The sequence below is a fragment of the Mobula hypostoma genome, chromosome 8 (assembly GCF_963921235.1).
Source record: "Mobula hypostoma chromosome 8, sMobHyp1.1, whole genome shotgun sequence".
Lineage (NCBI taxonomy): Eukaryota > Metazoa > Chordata > Chondrichthyes > Myliobatiformes > Myliobatidae > Mobula > Mobula hypostoma.
In genome coordinates, this window is record NC_086104.1 from 40,876,771 (window position 1) to 40,891,929 (window position 15,159).

General features: G+C 40.4%; 1 protein-coding gene across 6 annotated transcripts in view; it reads left to right on the forward strand.

Moving 5' to 3' along the window:
• LOC134350487 (transcriptional-regulating factor 1-like) overlaps positions 1 to 15,159 on the forward strand; it is a 262,932-nt gene that overhangs the window by 217,431 nt on the left and 30,342 nt on the right. For all 6 annotated transcript variants that reach the window (XM_063055706.1, XM_063055708.1, XM_063055707.1 and 3 more), the window contains one exon: positions 4,833 to 4,921. In XM_063055706.1, the coding sequence (XP_062911776.1) occupies positions 4,833 to 4,921 (89 nt within the window). The remainder of the gene's footprint in view (positions 1 to 4,832; positions 4,922 to 15,159) is intronic.

Genomic DNA, 15,159 nt, shown 5'->3' on the forward strand with positions numbered 1-15,159 from the left:
GGTGGGGAAGGAGAAAAGCTAGAAGGTGATAGGTGAGTGGGAAAGGTAAAGTGCTGGAGATGAAGGAATCTGATAGAGCGGATAATGGACCATAAGGGAAAGGAAAGGAGGAGGAGACCCAGGGGAGGTGATAGGCAGGTGAGAAGAGGTAAGAGACCAGAGTGGGGAATAGAAGAAAGGAGAAGGGGAGGGAAAAAGAAGAGGGAAGAAGGAGAAATCGATTTTCATGCCATCAGGTTGGAGGCTACACAGATGGAATATAAGATGTTGCTCCTTCATCCTAAGGGTATCCTCATTGTGGCACAAGAGGGGCCATGGACCGATTGATTGATTTATTTATTTATTCCCCCCCCGCATGGGGAATCAGAATTAAAATGTTTGGCCACAAAAGGCTGAAATTTGGGCCACAAAGAGGTAAGTGCCTGGAGGAAGGTTAGTGGGGAGGTACACTGTTTCCCCTCCCCACTAATCCCCCTCTCAGCACTTATTCCTGCAAGGGGTCAAAATGCTATCCCTGCCCATTCACCTTCATTCAGAGCCCCAAACAATCCTTCCGGGTGAGGCAACAAAATCTGCATATCTGCTGGGGTTGTCTTTTGTATCCAGTGCTCCGATACGGTCTTCCCTACATTGGTGAGATCCATTGTAAATTGAGAGACTGCTTCTTTGAGCACCTCTGCTCCATCAGCCAAAAGCAGAACTTATTGGTGGCCAAGCATTTCAATTCTGATTCCTGCCTATCACCTTCCCCTGCGACCCCTCCTCCTTCCCTTCCTCCTATGGTCTTCTCTCCTCTGCTGTCAGATTCCTTCCTCTTCTGCCTTTTATCTTTCCTACCCACCTGGCTTTATCTAACTATCCTCCTGTCCCTCCCCGCACCTTTTTACTCTGGTGTCTTTCCCATTCCAGTCCTGTAACATCAATTGTTTATTCATTTCCACAGATGCTGCCTGACCTGCTGAGTTCCTCCAGCATTTTGTGTGTGTGACTTATTAAACCCAGTTGCAGTTCAGATGGTGCAAATTGTATTAAATTCAATTTGCAATAACATAACACCACATAAAACTTAAATGTCTTGATTTAATTCCTGTCAAATAAACAATTACTGGCAACAACAAGTTGGTCTCCATAAATAGTACCACAAATTTATTTGTGACATTTAAAATTAACAATTGACATGAAATTGATTGCATAAAATATTTTCAAAAGGTAGTGTAATTTTTTGTATTGAGGTTGTGTACATCACAGCCTTATTTATGTTTTAGTGAATCTCATATTTTACTTTCTATTTTACAGTATGTGCTATTTTATAAAATTATATCATTCAAATGTATTAGGCCATGGTTTGGTAGAACGGGTAGAAAAGTTGTGATCAGAAAGTAATGAAGAGAAGTATGAAGTGATCCATTTCAGTAGAAGGAGGTTCAATGAGGCAATGTAGATTGAAGGGCACATTCCAAATCATGTAAGCATGGAGTACCCTGGGGGTTTATCTTTGAAGGTACCATGAAATAATTTGTAAAGGATATGGATTTTGGGCTTAACTGCAAGTATTGAATAAAAAATGAAAATGTTATTCTGAACCTTTATAAAGCTATGCTTGGGCTACAGCTGGAGTATTACAGGCTGCTGTTTATTGATTTGAACTTGGCATTCAATACCATCATCCCCTCCTCAGTTTTAATCAGGAAGCTTCTGAACCTGGGCCTATTTACTTCCCTTTGCAATTGGATCCTCAACTTCCTCATCAGGAGCCCACATTGAGTACAGGTCAGTGATAACATCTGTCCACTGACATACAGCACAGGTGCACCTTAAGGATGTGTGCTTAGCCCACTGCTCTACTATACGGATAGACACAGCTCAAACACCATTTGTAAATTCACAGATGAGAGCACTCATTGGTAAAATATCAGATGCGACAAGAAGGTGTACAGGAGTGAGATGGATTGGCTGGTTGAGTCGTGTCACAATAACCTCACACTCAGCATCAGCAAGACGAAGGAATTGTTTGTCGATCACAAGAAAGGGAAGTTGAGAGCTCATGCACCAGCTGTTATTGATGGGTCAGCAGTGGAGAGGGAGAGCAGCTGAAAGTTCCTGGGTGTCAGCGATTTGGAGGCTCTGTCCTTGGTCTAAAACATGCAATCACAAAGCAGGCACAGCAATGGCTTTACTTTGCTTGGAGTTTGAGGAGCTTTGGTATGTCACCAAAGACTTACAGATTTCTACAAATGTACGGTGGCGAGCTTCCTGAATGGTTACATCCTGGTATGGAAGTTCCAGTACACAGGATCAGAAGAGGCTGCTGAGGATTTCGTACTCAGCCAGGTCCATCACAGGCACAACCCTCTCCACTGCTAAGGGCATCTTCAAGTGTCAGTGACACATCCATCATTCACAACCCTCACCAGCTAAAACATGCCTACCGTCAGAGAGGAGGTAGAGGACCAGGAAAACTCACACTTGATGATTCTGAAATAGTGTCTTCCCCTCTGCCATTAGATTTCTGAACACAACCTTTTATCCCTTTTATGTACTATATATTTGTAATTAATAATATTTTATGTCTTTGTACTATACTGCTGCTACAAAACAACAAATTTCATGTCGTATAAGCCAGTGATAATAAACCTGATTCTGATTCTTGTAGTCACCACACTTTTGTACAGATCTAAAAGAACCATACAAGATTGTGACAGGTTTTCACAACATAGCCAATGTTGCAAGATCTAGGGGAGACAGATTTAAAGCTTTGTGAAGGAGATACAGAGGGGACGTGAGAAACAACTTTTTTCTGACATTAATTGCTATTAACTTGGATTTCATAGAAGGATTGTGCACGCAGAGGAGATGTATGATTTCAAAGGGAAATTGGGTTGGAACTTGAAGAGAAAATAAATCTACAGAATGATGAGAATAGAGCAGAGAAATGGGAGTGACTGGATTGCACTACAGAGAGCTGCTGTGGTCGACAGGCTGAATAAGCTTCTGTTGTGTAGTATTCATAAATAGAAATTGTAATAACTTATTGAGGATTACAGAAGGTTTATCTGTAGGGGTTAGAACTGCGTTTTTTTTATTATTACCATATGTAAGAAAGTAACATCAAGTCAAATCATCTGCTATTATCTTCTTGGATTTGCACAGAGATAGGCCCATAACGGGGGGCCGCCGGCTCTAGGACAGTCATGCTATGAAGAAGCTCTGACTCCAGCAGCTCTCAGGCTGGGAAATCTGCCACTAAACTGTCCGGTTAATGTTAGTATAAATACAGTGACCCCATAAATTGAATAAGAAATGTCCACTGCCAGCAGAAGGTGGAGCTTTTTAGTTCCATTTAATTTTGTTAGTTTAAATGAATTTAAGTATGTGTATTTTTTTAAATTTTTATTTCTAATGGGCTTTGAGTGACTTTGAATGTGGCTCTCAAATTCATCTACAAATATTCAATAACTTTGACAGTTTTGGTAGTTAATTAGCCTAGGGGTGGGATTTCATCAGCTGTCAAAGCCATTCTGTATTACAGCTCACCACTTACACTGAGGGACCTTGGATTTGCTGTGATGAGCGGGGCAGTATCAGTGAACTGAGAGACAACCTCTCGCCAGATGGGATTGCTTTAGATCACGGGTATAGGTACACCAAGGGACTAGTAGACAGTGACTTTAGGACAGCAGATGATCTGCCCTGTTTTTGATTAATTGAGCTGTAGTGTTTCTACTTCCTAATTCTTTTGCTTTCCTTGATCCAGTTATTGTTGAGGAAATTACAACTTACTCAGTTTAGATTTCTTCCTCCTCTTCAATATTTGCTGAACCCTTTTGATCTGCATTAGTAAACAATGGGTGAAATAGGTTTTGGTTCAGGTTTCAACCTTTGGTTGAAAGTCGACTGACTCAACACAGTACAAGGCTCTGTTGTGAATAACAGGCTGTCAGACACTTCATCAAATGCTAACCTCTTCAGAAGAGCCGGGGAGTTAAGGAGGGATATAAATAGAATTTGTGCAGACACTGTTGCGTCAGCTGACTAAACATTTAAAATTACATTAGGAATCAGAAATTCAACCAAAATGAAGTATATCCAATAAGGAACTTGGCTTTACCATTCCGTAGACCAATGAATTGAATGGGATCCTGTAGTTAACAATAGAAAAGGTTGGAAACATCCATTTTCTGTTTTTATTTCAATTTTCCCACATCCTCCAATTTTTTTTTTTGATTTTTATTTCTGATTTTTGTGCCAGATCTGACCTGATATATTGTAGGATCGGAGAGGATGATGTAATAAATATCCCAAGGTTTCATACTTAATATCACCCTCATATTATCATGCATTCATTATTTTTTTGGTAAATTCTCAGTTCCGTAAAATAAGAAACTCCTCTCATTCATGAAGCCACTAATCAGATCTAGAAATTTATTTCCTGAGATTCAAATAATGTGAACATGATCACTCATTCACCCTGTGTCAGTCCTTCTTGGATGAGAGCACAATGAAATATATCATGCAGGTTTAATTTGTTTTTATATTTTATTTATTATGCAGGCAGAACATAAAATTTAGTTGTCATTGATAAGTAATTTTATATGTTGTACTGTGTATAGCTAAATATGAAGCTTTAAACACAGGGTCTGGAGTTTAAATACTTCCAGACAACAGGGCATTTAATAAGATTATGAACTTAGTGCCAGTCTGGCAAATCTCAATTTCAGGACAGAAGCAGTGACTATTTCCTTGAATTTGGGAACGTACTATTAAGTGGAAAATGCAGAGATTGTTTGTTTGAACTGTTCCATATATAATAAACCCCATCCTTTTGTTCATAGGCTCTGACAAATGGACAACAATGGAAAGGAAACTGTTCAACAAAGCCCTGACTATACATAACAAGGACTTCTTCCTGGTTCAAAAAATGGTAAGAGAATTGTTGTAGGGCTCGTGCAATGTTAAGTCAAAAACTACTGCTTTGCTAGAGCAGGGGCTCTTCGCATATGAAATTAGTTTGACTTACTTCCTTCAGCTTCTTTTGGTTGGAAGGGCAAGCTGATACTTTGTTGGCAGTCCCTCTGGGTCCTCACTGACATGCTTCTGCTCCATTTCTATAGGTTTAAATGTGGCTAGTGGGGGCAATCCTCTCAACATTTTATTTCGGCTACTGCATACTCCTTAATGGAGCTTCTTGTTTTTAATGATCCTTCTGCACTTTTGAGCAGTAATGGGCCAGGGATTGGCCCAAGCGAGTCAAATAGTTTTTTTTGTCCCCCAAGAGGTATCAAGATAATTCTTGAATCTTTTCCTCCATTCACCTTGCTGTCTGTTGCAATGACTGGCTGTTTTGGGCGTGTGATATTGAACATGTTGATAAGTGTGATCAGAGCTTGCATGCTGTGGGTGTTGGTCTAGGACAGAACACCAAGCTTGAATCATTGAATCGTGAAGTTCCTCGTCAGATTCTGCCTTTGGTGAGGGGTAGCTCCAGAGGTGTGAAAAGTTGTTTTATTTTTCCCAAGATCTTGTAGACATTTTTTTTTGCATCGGGATCAGAATTGTTCTCCTGAAGCTGGTGGGTAGAGAATCTTGTTTGGTGTGAGGCTCATTCTGCCATCTGCTTCATTAAGCAATGTCAGTAATATCTTACAATTTGTCCTTTAAGTGTTTGCAGGTTTAAATGTCAGATTGGAGTGGTCTTGGTTTTGGAAGTACAAGTGATGTACATTGAAAAGTTTCCCCACTTCTCATATAGATTACCTTCAGCCCAACAGGAAACTAGTTGGTGTGGTGTAGCATTGCTTCAGAGAAGGTTTAGTCTGATGAGGCAGCCTTGTTTGACAACATTCTACGATGAGATGGCTGGTAGTGGATTGTGACAAGAGGATATTGGAGTAGCATCACAGTATGGCATATAGTTGAGCAGATTGCGAAGCCCATGCCTGGGACTGTTAAAAGCCTGCAGAGAAGTGAAAGAATCAAATAAAGTTGGAGAACTTCTTTTTTTAAAAAAAACATAACCATGAATGGTGTCAGTGTTACAGGCATTCTGAGGAAAGATGGTATAGGGAAGAAGAAATTGGGAAAAGGAAAATAGTGCACGTACAGACAGGGATATATAGGAAAAGATTAGGTGGTAGAGTATGTAGAATGCACTGTCAGGTATGGAAAAAGAAATGGCTCAAATTAATTTGGCTGAATTACAAATTTAAAACAGCCTGGCACAGAATGCGGAGAAGGGCCAAATGTGGAAGGCAGTTGATTACTCAATCGAGTAAGAATCAATAAATGTGATGAACGTTCCATGCTGCAACTAGAATTGTCAAAAAGCTTAAATTCAATTGATCAATGAATGTTACATTAGATAATGCACAATGCTATTCACTTTCCACAAGTGCATTACTATTAGAAATTAAAGATCATTTGTAATACAGTGCATTCTGGTTAATTGGGTCTTCAGTTAAACAAGGCAGATGCTTATTTGGGACAACTCTTAAAGATCAAACCTAATCAAGAAAATTGCCAAGATTCCCTTCATTTATTTGGGACACTATACCGCTTAATCGGGGCAGGTGACTGTTGCCAAATAAGTTCTAACTAGTGTCAGTCGCGCACACTTGTGTGGCCATTAGACTTTACGTCATGCTTAAATGAACAGTTTTTTAAAATAGTGTCAGTTGCATGTGTTTGTGTTTAAAAAGCAGTGATTTTTGTCTCTGATAGTTTGCGAGAAATAAGCAGTAAGACAATTCCAAACTGTTTTGCTCACCATGGTTTCAAGCATTCAGGCTTGGAGATGCCAGAAGCAGCCAGGAATGACATTGAAACGATTTCACGACTTCAACAAGTTAGGAACTAGAAAAAATTTGAAGATATTGACAATCATCTTGAATGTTACAATGAAAATGAAGATATGGAGGATGCAATTGTTGATGGCATTGTATGAACCAGTCCATTGTCTGCACTGATTTTGGTGTTTGCATGCGCTAGATGGATTCCTCTGATAATTATTGGGAACAAATACACAGATTTATAACCTGTAGTAGTATTAGTAGTGTTTTTTTTTCTTGCCCTTAACTCTGAGTGGAGTCATCGGGACGGCGTTTTTTTTTTTAGCAGGCTTTCTTATTCTTACGAGGCCAAGTTGCTAGCTCGACGCTTAACCCAGCACAGATGGAAAGCGTGCAAGGGAGCCGGCTGGATTTAAACTCAGGAGCCTTCGCTCCGAACTCCGGCGCTGATGCCACTATGCCACCAACCGGCCCAGAAGTGTTCTAATTTGTTCTGTATTTCATTTAAATACATAACTTGCTATTCAGCTTGTCTTTTTATGCCTTTTTTTTAAAAAACTATTTCCCTAAAACTTTGGCTAATTAGGGCAGTCTCTTCATTGGGCCAAAATGTACAAGTGCTGATGTGTCCCAATTAACTGTATAATAGATGGATTTGCAAATGGGATAGAAAAGGCATGTAAAAGGGGAATGTTACAATAGTCATGGGAGATTTTAATACGCAGGTAAATTCGGAAAATCAGTTTGGTTTTGGATCTCAAGAGAGAGAATTTGTAGAATGCCTACAAGGTGGCACTTTAGCGCAACTAGCGGTTTAGCCCATTTGGCGGAAAAGGCAAGCCTGGATAGAGTGTTGTGTAATAAACCAGATTTAATTAGGAAGTTTAAGTCAAAGGAACCATTAGGAGGCAGTGATCATAAAATGATAGAATTCACTCTGCAGTTTGAGAGGAAGAAGTTGGTCAGATCTGTCAGTATTACGTTGGAGTAAAGGGAATTTAGAAGCATGAGAGAGGAGCTGGCCAAAGTTGATTGGAAGGGGATACTAGCAGGGATGATGACAAAACAGCAATGGCAGGAGTTTCTGGGGGCAATTTAGAAAGCACAGGATAGATACATTCTAATGATCAAGTCATATTCCAAAGGGAGGATGAAGCAACCCATGTCTGACAAGTGAGCTTAAAGGCAGCAAAAAGCAAAAGATAGAGTATATAATTCAGCAAAAAATTGTGGGAAGTTAGTGGATTGGAAAGCTTTTAAAAATCAATAGAAAATAATTTTAAAAACCACAAAGAGAGGGAAAAAAATCTGAGGTTAAGCTAGCCAATAATATCAAAGAGGATACCAAACATTTATATAGATATATAAAGAGTGAAAGAGAGACAAAAGTAGATATTGGACCGCTGGAAAATGATACCGAAGAGATAGTAATGGGGGACAAAGAAATGGCAGAGGAACCTAATACATATTTTGCGTCAGTCTTCCCTGTGGAAGACTCTAGCAGTATGCCAGAAATTAGGAAGTGTCAGGGGGCATGTGTGAGTGCAGTTGCTTGATAAGCTGAATGGTCTAAAAGATAAGTCACATGGACCAGATAGACTGCACCCCAGAGTTCTGAAAGAGTGAACTGAAAAGATTGGGGCAGTTCCCCTCCAGCTACATATTCATTTGGGTAAATCTCTCCTTCAACTCCATATTGAAGGTGTGACTATGGGAATTCACATGGGTCCCAACTACCTCCATCTTTTTTGTAGGTTATTTGAAATAGTCTTTGTTTCAGTCTTTCTCAGGTCCCCTCCCTCAACTCTTTTTTTGGATTTATTGATTGCATTGGTGGTGCTTCCTGCATTCAAACACGGAACTCCAAAAATTCATTACTTTTGTTGCCAGATCCACTCTACTCTCAACTTCATGGTCCATCTCTGATTCTTTCCTTCATCATCTCAGACATTAGGTTAGCAGCAAACACAGATAATAGCCCACAGATTCCCACAGCTTTCTTGGCAGTCCTTCCACCCACCCTGTCTCTTTGGGAATGCCTTTCTATTCTAGTTTCACGGTCTCTCCATGCCATCTGCTCTGATGACAAAACTTTGCACACAGGTACCTTTTGAGATGTCTTTCATTTTCCTAAACCTTGACTTCCCATGCATTGTTGTCAGCAGAGCCCTTTACTGCATCTCATCAACTTCCTGCATCGCAGCGTTCATCCCATCTTCTTTTTGAAGACAAAAAGAGGGTTCCCTTACTCCTCATTTTTCATCCCACTGGTTTATTACGCAACAGATCTTTTTTGCAAGTTCTGTTGCCTTCAGTGAGATTCCCTCTTCTCCCTTTTCAATATTATGAATGATAATTTCCTTTCAATTTCCTCTACAACTGCAGGAGATGCATCATTAGTTCTCTTTTCTGAAACCCAAACAATTCTCCCTTTCAATTACGCACTTCCTTCAATCTACTGTTCACAATATGGTCTCCTTTACACTGGAGAAACCAAATGCAAATTGGATGGCTACTTTATGAAGCCCTTATGTTCAAGGTTTATATACAGTGGCATGCAAAAGTTTGGGCACCCCGGGTCAAAATTTCTGTTACAGTGAATAGTTAAATGAATAGAAAATGAACTGATCTCCAAAAGTCATAAAGTTAAAGATGAAACATTCTTTTCAACATTTTAAGCAAGATTAGTGTATTTTTGTTTTGTACAATTTTAGAGTGGGAAAAAAAGGAAAGGAGCACCATGCGAAAGTTTGGGCACCCCAAGAGATTTGAGCTCTCAGATAACTTTTACCAAGGTCTTAGACCTTAATTAGCTTGTTAAGGCTATGGCTTGTCCACAGTCGTCTTTAGGAAAGGCCAGGTGTCACGCAGGTGAGAAACTGCTAGAAAGTTCAGCAGTCTAATGAACAAGGAGGCAATTAAAAGAGAGAGAGAATATGGCGCGAGCTGAGACATGAGCTGGGAAGTCACCATGGTAACAGCTCAGAGCAGTTGAGCTAACGGATGCTGGAATTTTGGATGGATTATAAAAAGTTGATCCTTCGGTCTGATAACAGCAGTGGAGACACGACACAAGAGAACTGGGGAAGCTACCGGAGAAAGCACTGGTGGAGTTTAAGACCACCACGAGGGTGGAGTCGACGGACCGATTAATTTCGACCCGTGATTACCAGTGCGGGTAAGAGCTTGCCTGTGGGGGTCTGCTGGTGGTGAACCCGTGCCGTGGGTTAGTAAACCGTTCTCTAGAAGGGGCTCTGTCCATCTTGTCTATGTGGGGATCACACGAAGTGACTCTGAAGACTTTGGAAGCAAGAACAACTAAAGCTGCCAATTTGAACATCAACTCAATTAACTCCTCTCTCTCTCCGTCAATTCAACTCAACACAACACAAAGTGAACTGAACTGCTTAAGCTTATCTGACACCGTAAGACTGATATCTACCTCCTGGACTATTATCTTTTTGCATCCACACACACATTTATGGAGATATATATTAGTTTATAACCTGTATTATTAGGTTTAATGATATTAATTCATAGTAGTAATAAATAGTCTTAATTTATAGTAAACCAGACTCCAGGTGTGTTCCATTTCTGCTGGACCTTTTCAACCCGTCACAGGGTTCGTGACACCAGGTGATGCAAATTTCAAAGCTTTATAAATACCCTGACTCCTCAAACCTTGTCCCAACAATCAGCAGCCATGGGCTGCTCTAAGCAGCTGCCTAACACTCTGAAAATTAAAATAAATGATGCCCACAAAGCAGGAGAAGGCTATAAGAAGATAGCAAAGCGTTTTCAGGTAGCCATTTCCTCAGTTCGTAATGTAATTAAGAAATGGCAGTTAACAGGAACGGTGGAGGTCAAGTTGAGGTCTGGAAGACCAAGAAAACTTTCAGAGAGAACTGCTCGTAGGATTGCTAAAAAGGCAAATCAAAACCCCCGTTTGACTGCAAAAGACCTTCAGGAAGATTTAGCAGACTCTGGAGTGGTGGTGCACTGTTCTACTGTGCAGCGACACCTGCAGAAATATGATCTTCATGGAAAAGTCATCAGAAGAAAGCCTTTCCTGCGTCCTCACCATAAAATTCAGCATCAGAAGTTTGCAAAGGAACGTCTAAACATGCCTGATGCATTTTGGAAACAAGTCCTGTGGACTGATGAAGTTAAAATAGAACTTTTTGGCTGCAATGAGCAAAAGTATGTTTGGAGAAAAAAGGGTGCAGAATTTCATGAAAAGAACACCTCTCCAACTGTTAAGCACGGAGGTGGATCGATCATGCTTTGGGCTTGTGTTGCAGCCAGTGGCACTGGGAACATTTCACTGGTAGAGGGAAGAATAAATGCAATTAAATACCAGCAATTCTGGAAGCAAACATCACATCATCTGTTAAAAAAAAAAGCTGAAGATGAAAAGAGGATGGCTTCTACAACAGGAGAGTGATCCTAAACACACTTCAAAATCCACAATGGACTACCTCAAGAGGCGCAAGCTGAAGGTTTTGCCATGGCCCTCACAGTCCCCCGACCTAAACATCATCGAAAATCTGTGGATAGACCTCAAAAGAGCAGTGCATGCAAGACAGCCCAAGAATCTCACAGCACTAGAAGCCTTTTGCAAGGAAGAATGAGTGAAAATCCCCCAAACAAGAATTGAAAGACTCTTAGCTGGCTACGGAAAGTGTTTACGAGCTGTGATACTTGCCAAAGGGGGTATTACGAAGTACTGACCATGCAGGGTGCCCAAACTTTTGCTTCGGGCCCTTTTTTTTGTTATTTTGAAACTATAAAAGATGGAAATAAAAAAGTAATCTTGCTTAAAGTATTAAAGAAATGTGTCATCTTTATAACTTTATGGCTTTTGGAAATCAGGTCATCTTTTACTCGCTTAGCTATTCACAGTAACAGAAATTTTGACCGGGGTGCCCAAACTTTTGCATACCACTGTACATTAGAAACAAGATGGTACCTAGGGAGAGGATAGGGCCAATCAAGGACAAAGGGAATTTATCCATTGCACCACTGGAAATGGGTCAATTAACAAATGAATACATAACATTCGTATTCATCAAGATGAAGCAAATGGAGGATAACGCGATTAGTGATGGGTAATGCTGATATTCTATGACATGTTGGTAGCAAGAAGGAAGACTCATCGTTTCCACTGATGCTGCCTGACCTGCTGAGTTCATCCAACATACTGTAAGTGTAGCAAGAAGGAAGAGGTGTTTGCATCGTTGAAGATGGATGAGGTGGATGAGCTTTATAAGACCATAAGATATAGGAACAGGAGTAGGTCATTTGGCCCATCGAGTCTGCTGCACCATTCAATGATGGGCTGATCCAATTCTCCCATTCATCCCAACTCCCCTGCTTTCAGTCCATACCCTTTGATGCCCTGGCTAATCAAGAACCTATCTGTCTCTGCCTTAAATACACTCAATGACTTGCCCTCCATAGCCACTCGCAACAAATTCCACAGATTTACCACCCTCTGACTAAAGTAATTTCTCCACATGTCTGTTCTAAATGGACATCCTTCAATCCTGCCCTGTTCTATACTCCCCTGCCATGGGAAATAACTTTGCCATATCTAATCTGTTCAGCCCTTCTGACATTCAAAATGTTTCTATACGATCCCCTCTCTCATTCTCCTGAACTCCAGGGAATACAGCCCAAGAGTGGTTTTCCACAAAGTCGGACTGAGACCTGTATATAAATGTTTTGGATGAAAATGCAGGTGGGTTGTTTAGTAAGTTTTGAGATGACAGTAAAACTAGTGGAGCTTAACTGACAACTGTTGATACTTAATTTGGATTGTGAAGTAAATAATGCATTCATGAAGTTCTGTGGTGCGGTGCTAGCTGGAGCGCGTCTGGCACATATTTCAGAAAAAAGCTGAAATAAATAAGCTAATTAATTAGGTGCCGCTCAGAGTGATTTCAGTACCTCAGAAACTGCTGATCTCCTGGGATTTTTACGCACAACAGACTCTGGAGTTTACAAAAATCATCCAGCGAGTGGATTTAACAAGATGTTTTTGCTCACAGAACAGCCACTCGCTGGATGTTTTTTTTGTTTTTGACACCATTCTTTGTAAACTCCAGAGTCTGTTGTGCGTAAAAATCCCAGGAGATCAGCAGTTTCTGAGATACTCAAATCACCCTGGGCGGCACCTGATTAATTAGTTTGTTTATTTCAGCTTTTTTCTTAAAGATGTGCTGGACGCGCTCCGGTGCGCCCCGGCTAGCACTGCACCCCTGATGAAGTTACTGAACTCCAGCATTCAATTGCAATATTAGAGATGCTAGCAATGATCAGCATGCCACTTAAAGATCCATGAGATAAAACTACTGTTTTGATCTCTGTATATGTGTTGCAACTTGATGTGTATTTCTACCATTTCCTATTTTAGATTAGCATATGCATTTTTTTTGCTTTTCGATGCAAATGTTTACCTGATTACATGGATCAAATTCCTAGATAAAGCATTTAAAACTGTCAGCTGACTGATTCCATTGGGAGATAATAAAACATTTGATTACGAAATTAAAGCAGGAAAATACAGGAATTGTGATCAAGCAAACTGCAACTGTGGAGTGCTTTCCAGTTGATTATCTTTCTGATAATTCATCTGAAATTCTAATCACTAGTTCCTTAATATCTTAGTAATCTGGTGTAAATATGAACATCCAATTTACAATTTTGAATACCTTCTCATTCAATCATTTTTATGCCTACAATCTATTGATTGTTTTCTTCGGATGTCGGTTAATTTTGTTCTCCCAAAATATCAACTTACTTTAACTTTGCAAACATGAGGAAATCTGCAGATGCTAGAAATCCAAGCAACACACACAAAATGCTGGTTGAACGCAGCAGGCCAGGTAGCATCTATAGGAAGAAGTACAGTCGACGTTTCAGGCCGAGACCCTTCATCAGGACTAACTGAAAGAAGAAATAGTAAGAGATTTGAAAGTGGGAGGGGGAGCAGGAGATCCAAAATGATAGAAGACAGGAGAGGGAGGGATGGAGCTAAGAGCCGGACAGGTGATTGGCAAAAGGGATACAAGGCTGGAGAAGGGAGAGGACCTTTAACTTTGTTTTGCTTTTGTCCCTGAAAGTGAGATGTGTGGCATGTTGGAAGAATGACATAAACATAAAATAGAGTCAATGATGCTGTGGATTTAAGTTAATACAGATTGAGTACCCCTTATCTGAAATTCCAAAATCTGAATTGTTTTTGAGTGCTAACATGATTTCACAAATGGAAAATTCCACAAGGTGCTGGAAAGGTTTCCAAGTGATGCGCAGGTCTGCACACCACAGTTAGTACTGAGAAGTGACTTCACATATGTAATGAACAGAAGTTAATGGAAAAATACTGCATAAAGCAAAATATGAAGATCTTGATTGAGTGAATATATGCCACTTAACGGTATGCTGACCATGAAACAAGCAAAGATCTATGATGACAAACTAAAAATTAAAGGTAATTGTGAATCTTCAGCATGCTGATTGCAGAAAGTGAAGAAAAGGCACGTGTTAAGTTTTTAAAACGTCACTGATGAAAATCTAACACCAGAACAAGTCAATGATGCTGATTGTTTTTATTCCTTATGTAAAACCCCAAAAAAAGTAAAATATAAATACAGTGTACTGTAATCTTTTAATCAAAACATGGGATCGTGGTTGGAGATTGAAAGCTTGCCATTGTTTGCTGTTGTTCAGCAGCTGATTCCGGTATCCTCACAATGCTGCTTTTGTTATCCTACTCACATTATATTTTCATTATATTAATGGTGTATGATGATTTTTACTGTTAAGTACATGTGTGATGAACAAGTATAAAACAAAGACTGCTTACCAGTAGCATATAAATTCATTAAAAATGACCATCTCAAGCTATCTCATCAGCCTAACTGTAGGGCTTTGGAATGCAGCCATGAATGGAGTTATGAGTTAAACCAATTCTTCAATAGGTTTGACAATTGCTAGTCACACCCCCCTCACCCAATGCTCCCTCAGTACCAACGTCTCTCTACCTCCCTCCTCCCCCCTCCAATTCAACATATGGATGAGCAACATAGGCTACCACTGTCTTCATCCCCTCCTTGCCCTGCACCTACCATCCACACCTCCACATACCAGCTGCTGTCATCCTGATCTTCTCCCCCTGCCCCCGCCTTCCAGCAATTCCCCAGTCATCATGGACTCACCTTCACTACTGAGCAGGTGAGAAGGGCTCTGGACAGCAAAGCATTGGGACCGGATGGTGTGAACCCAAAGGTCCTGAAGGAGTGTGCTGAGCAGCTGTGTGGAGTTCTGCAGTGCATTTTCAATCTGAGTCTCAGCCTGAAAAGGGTTCCAACTG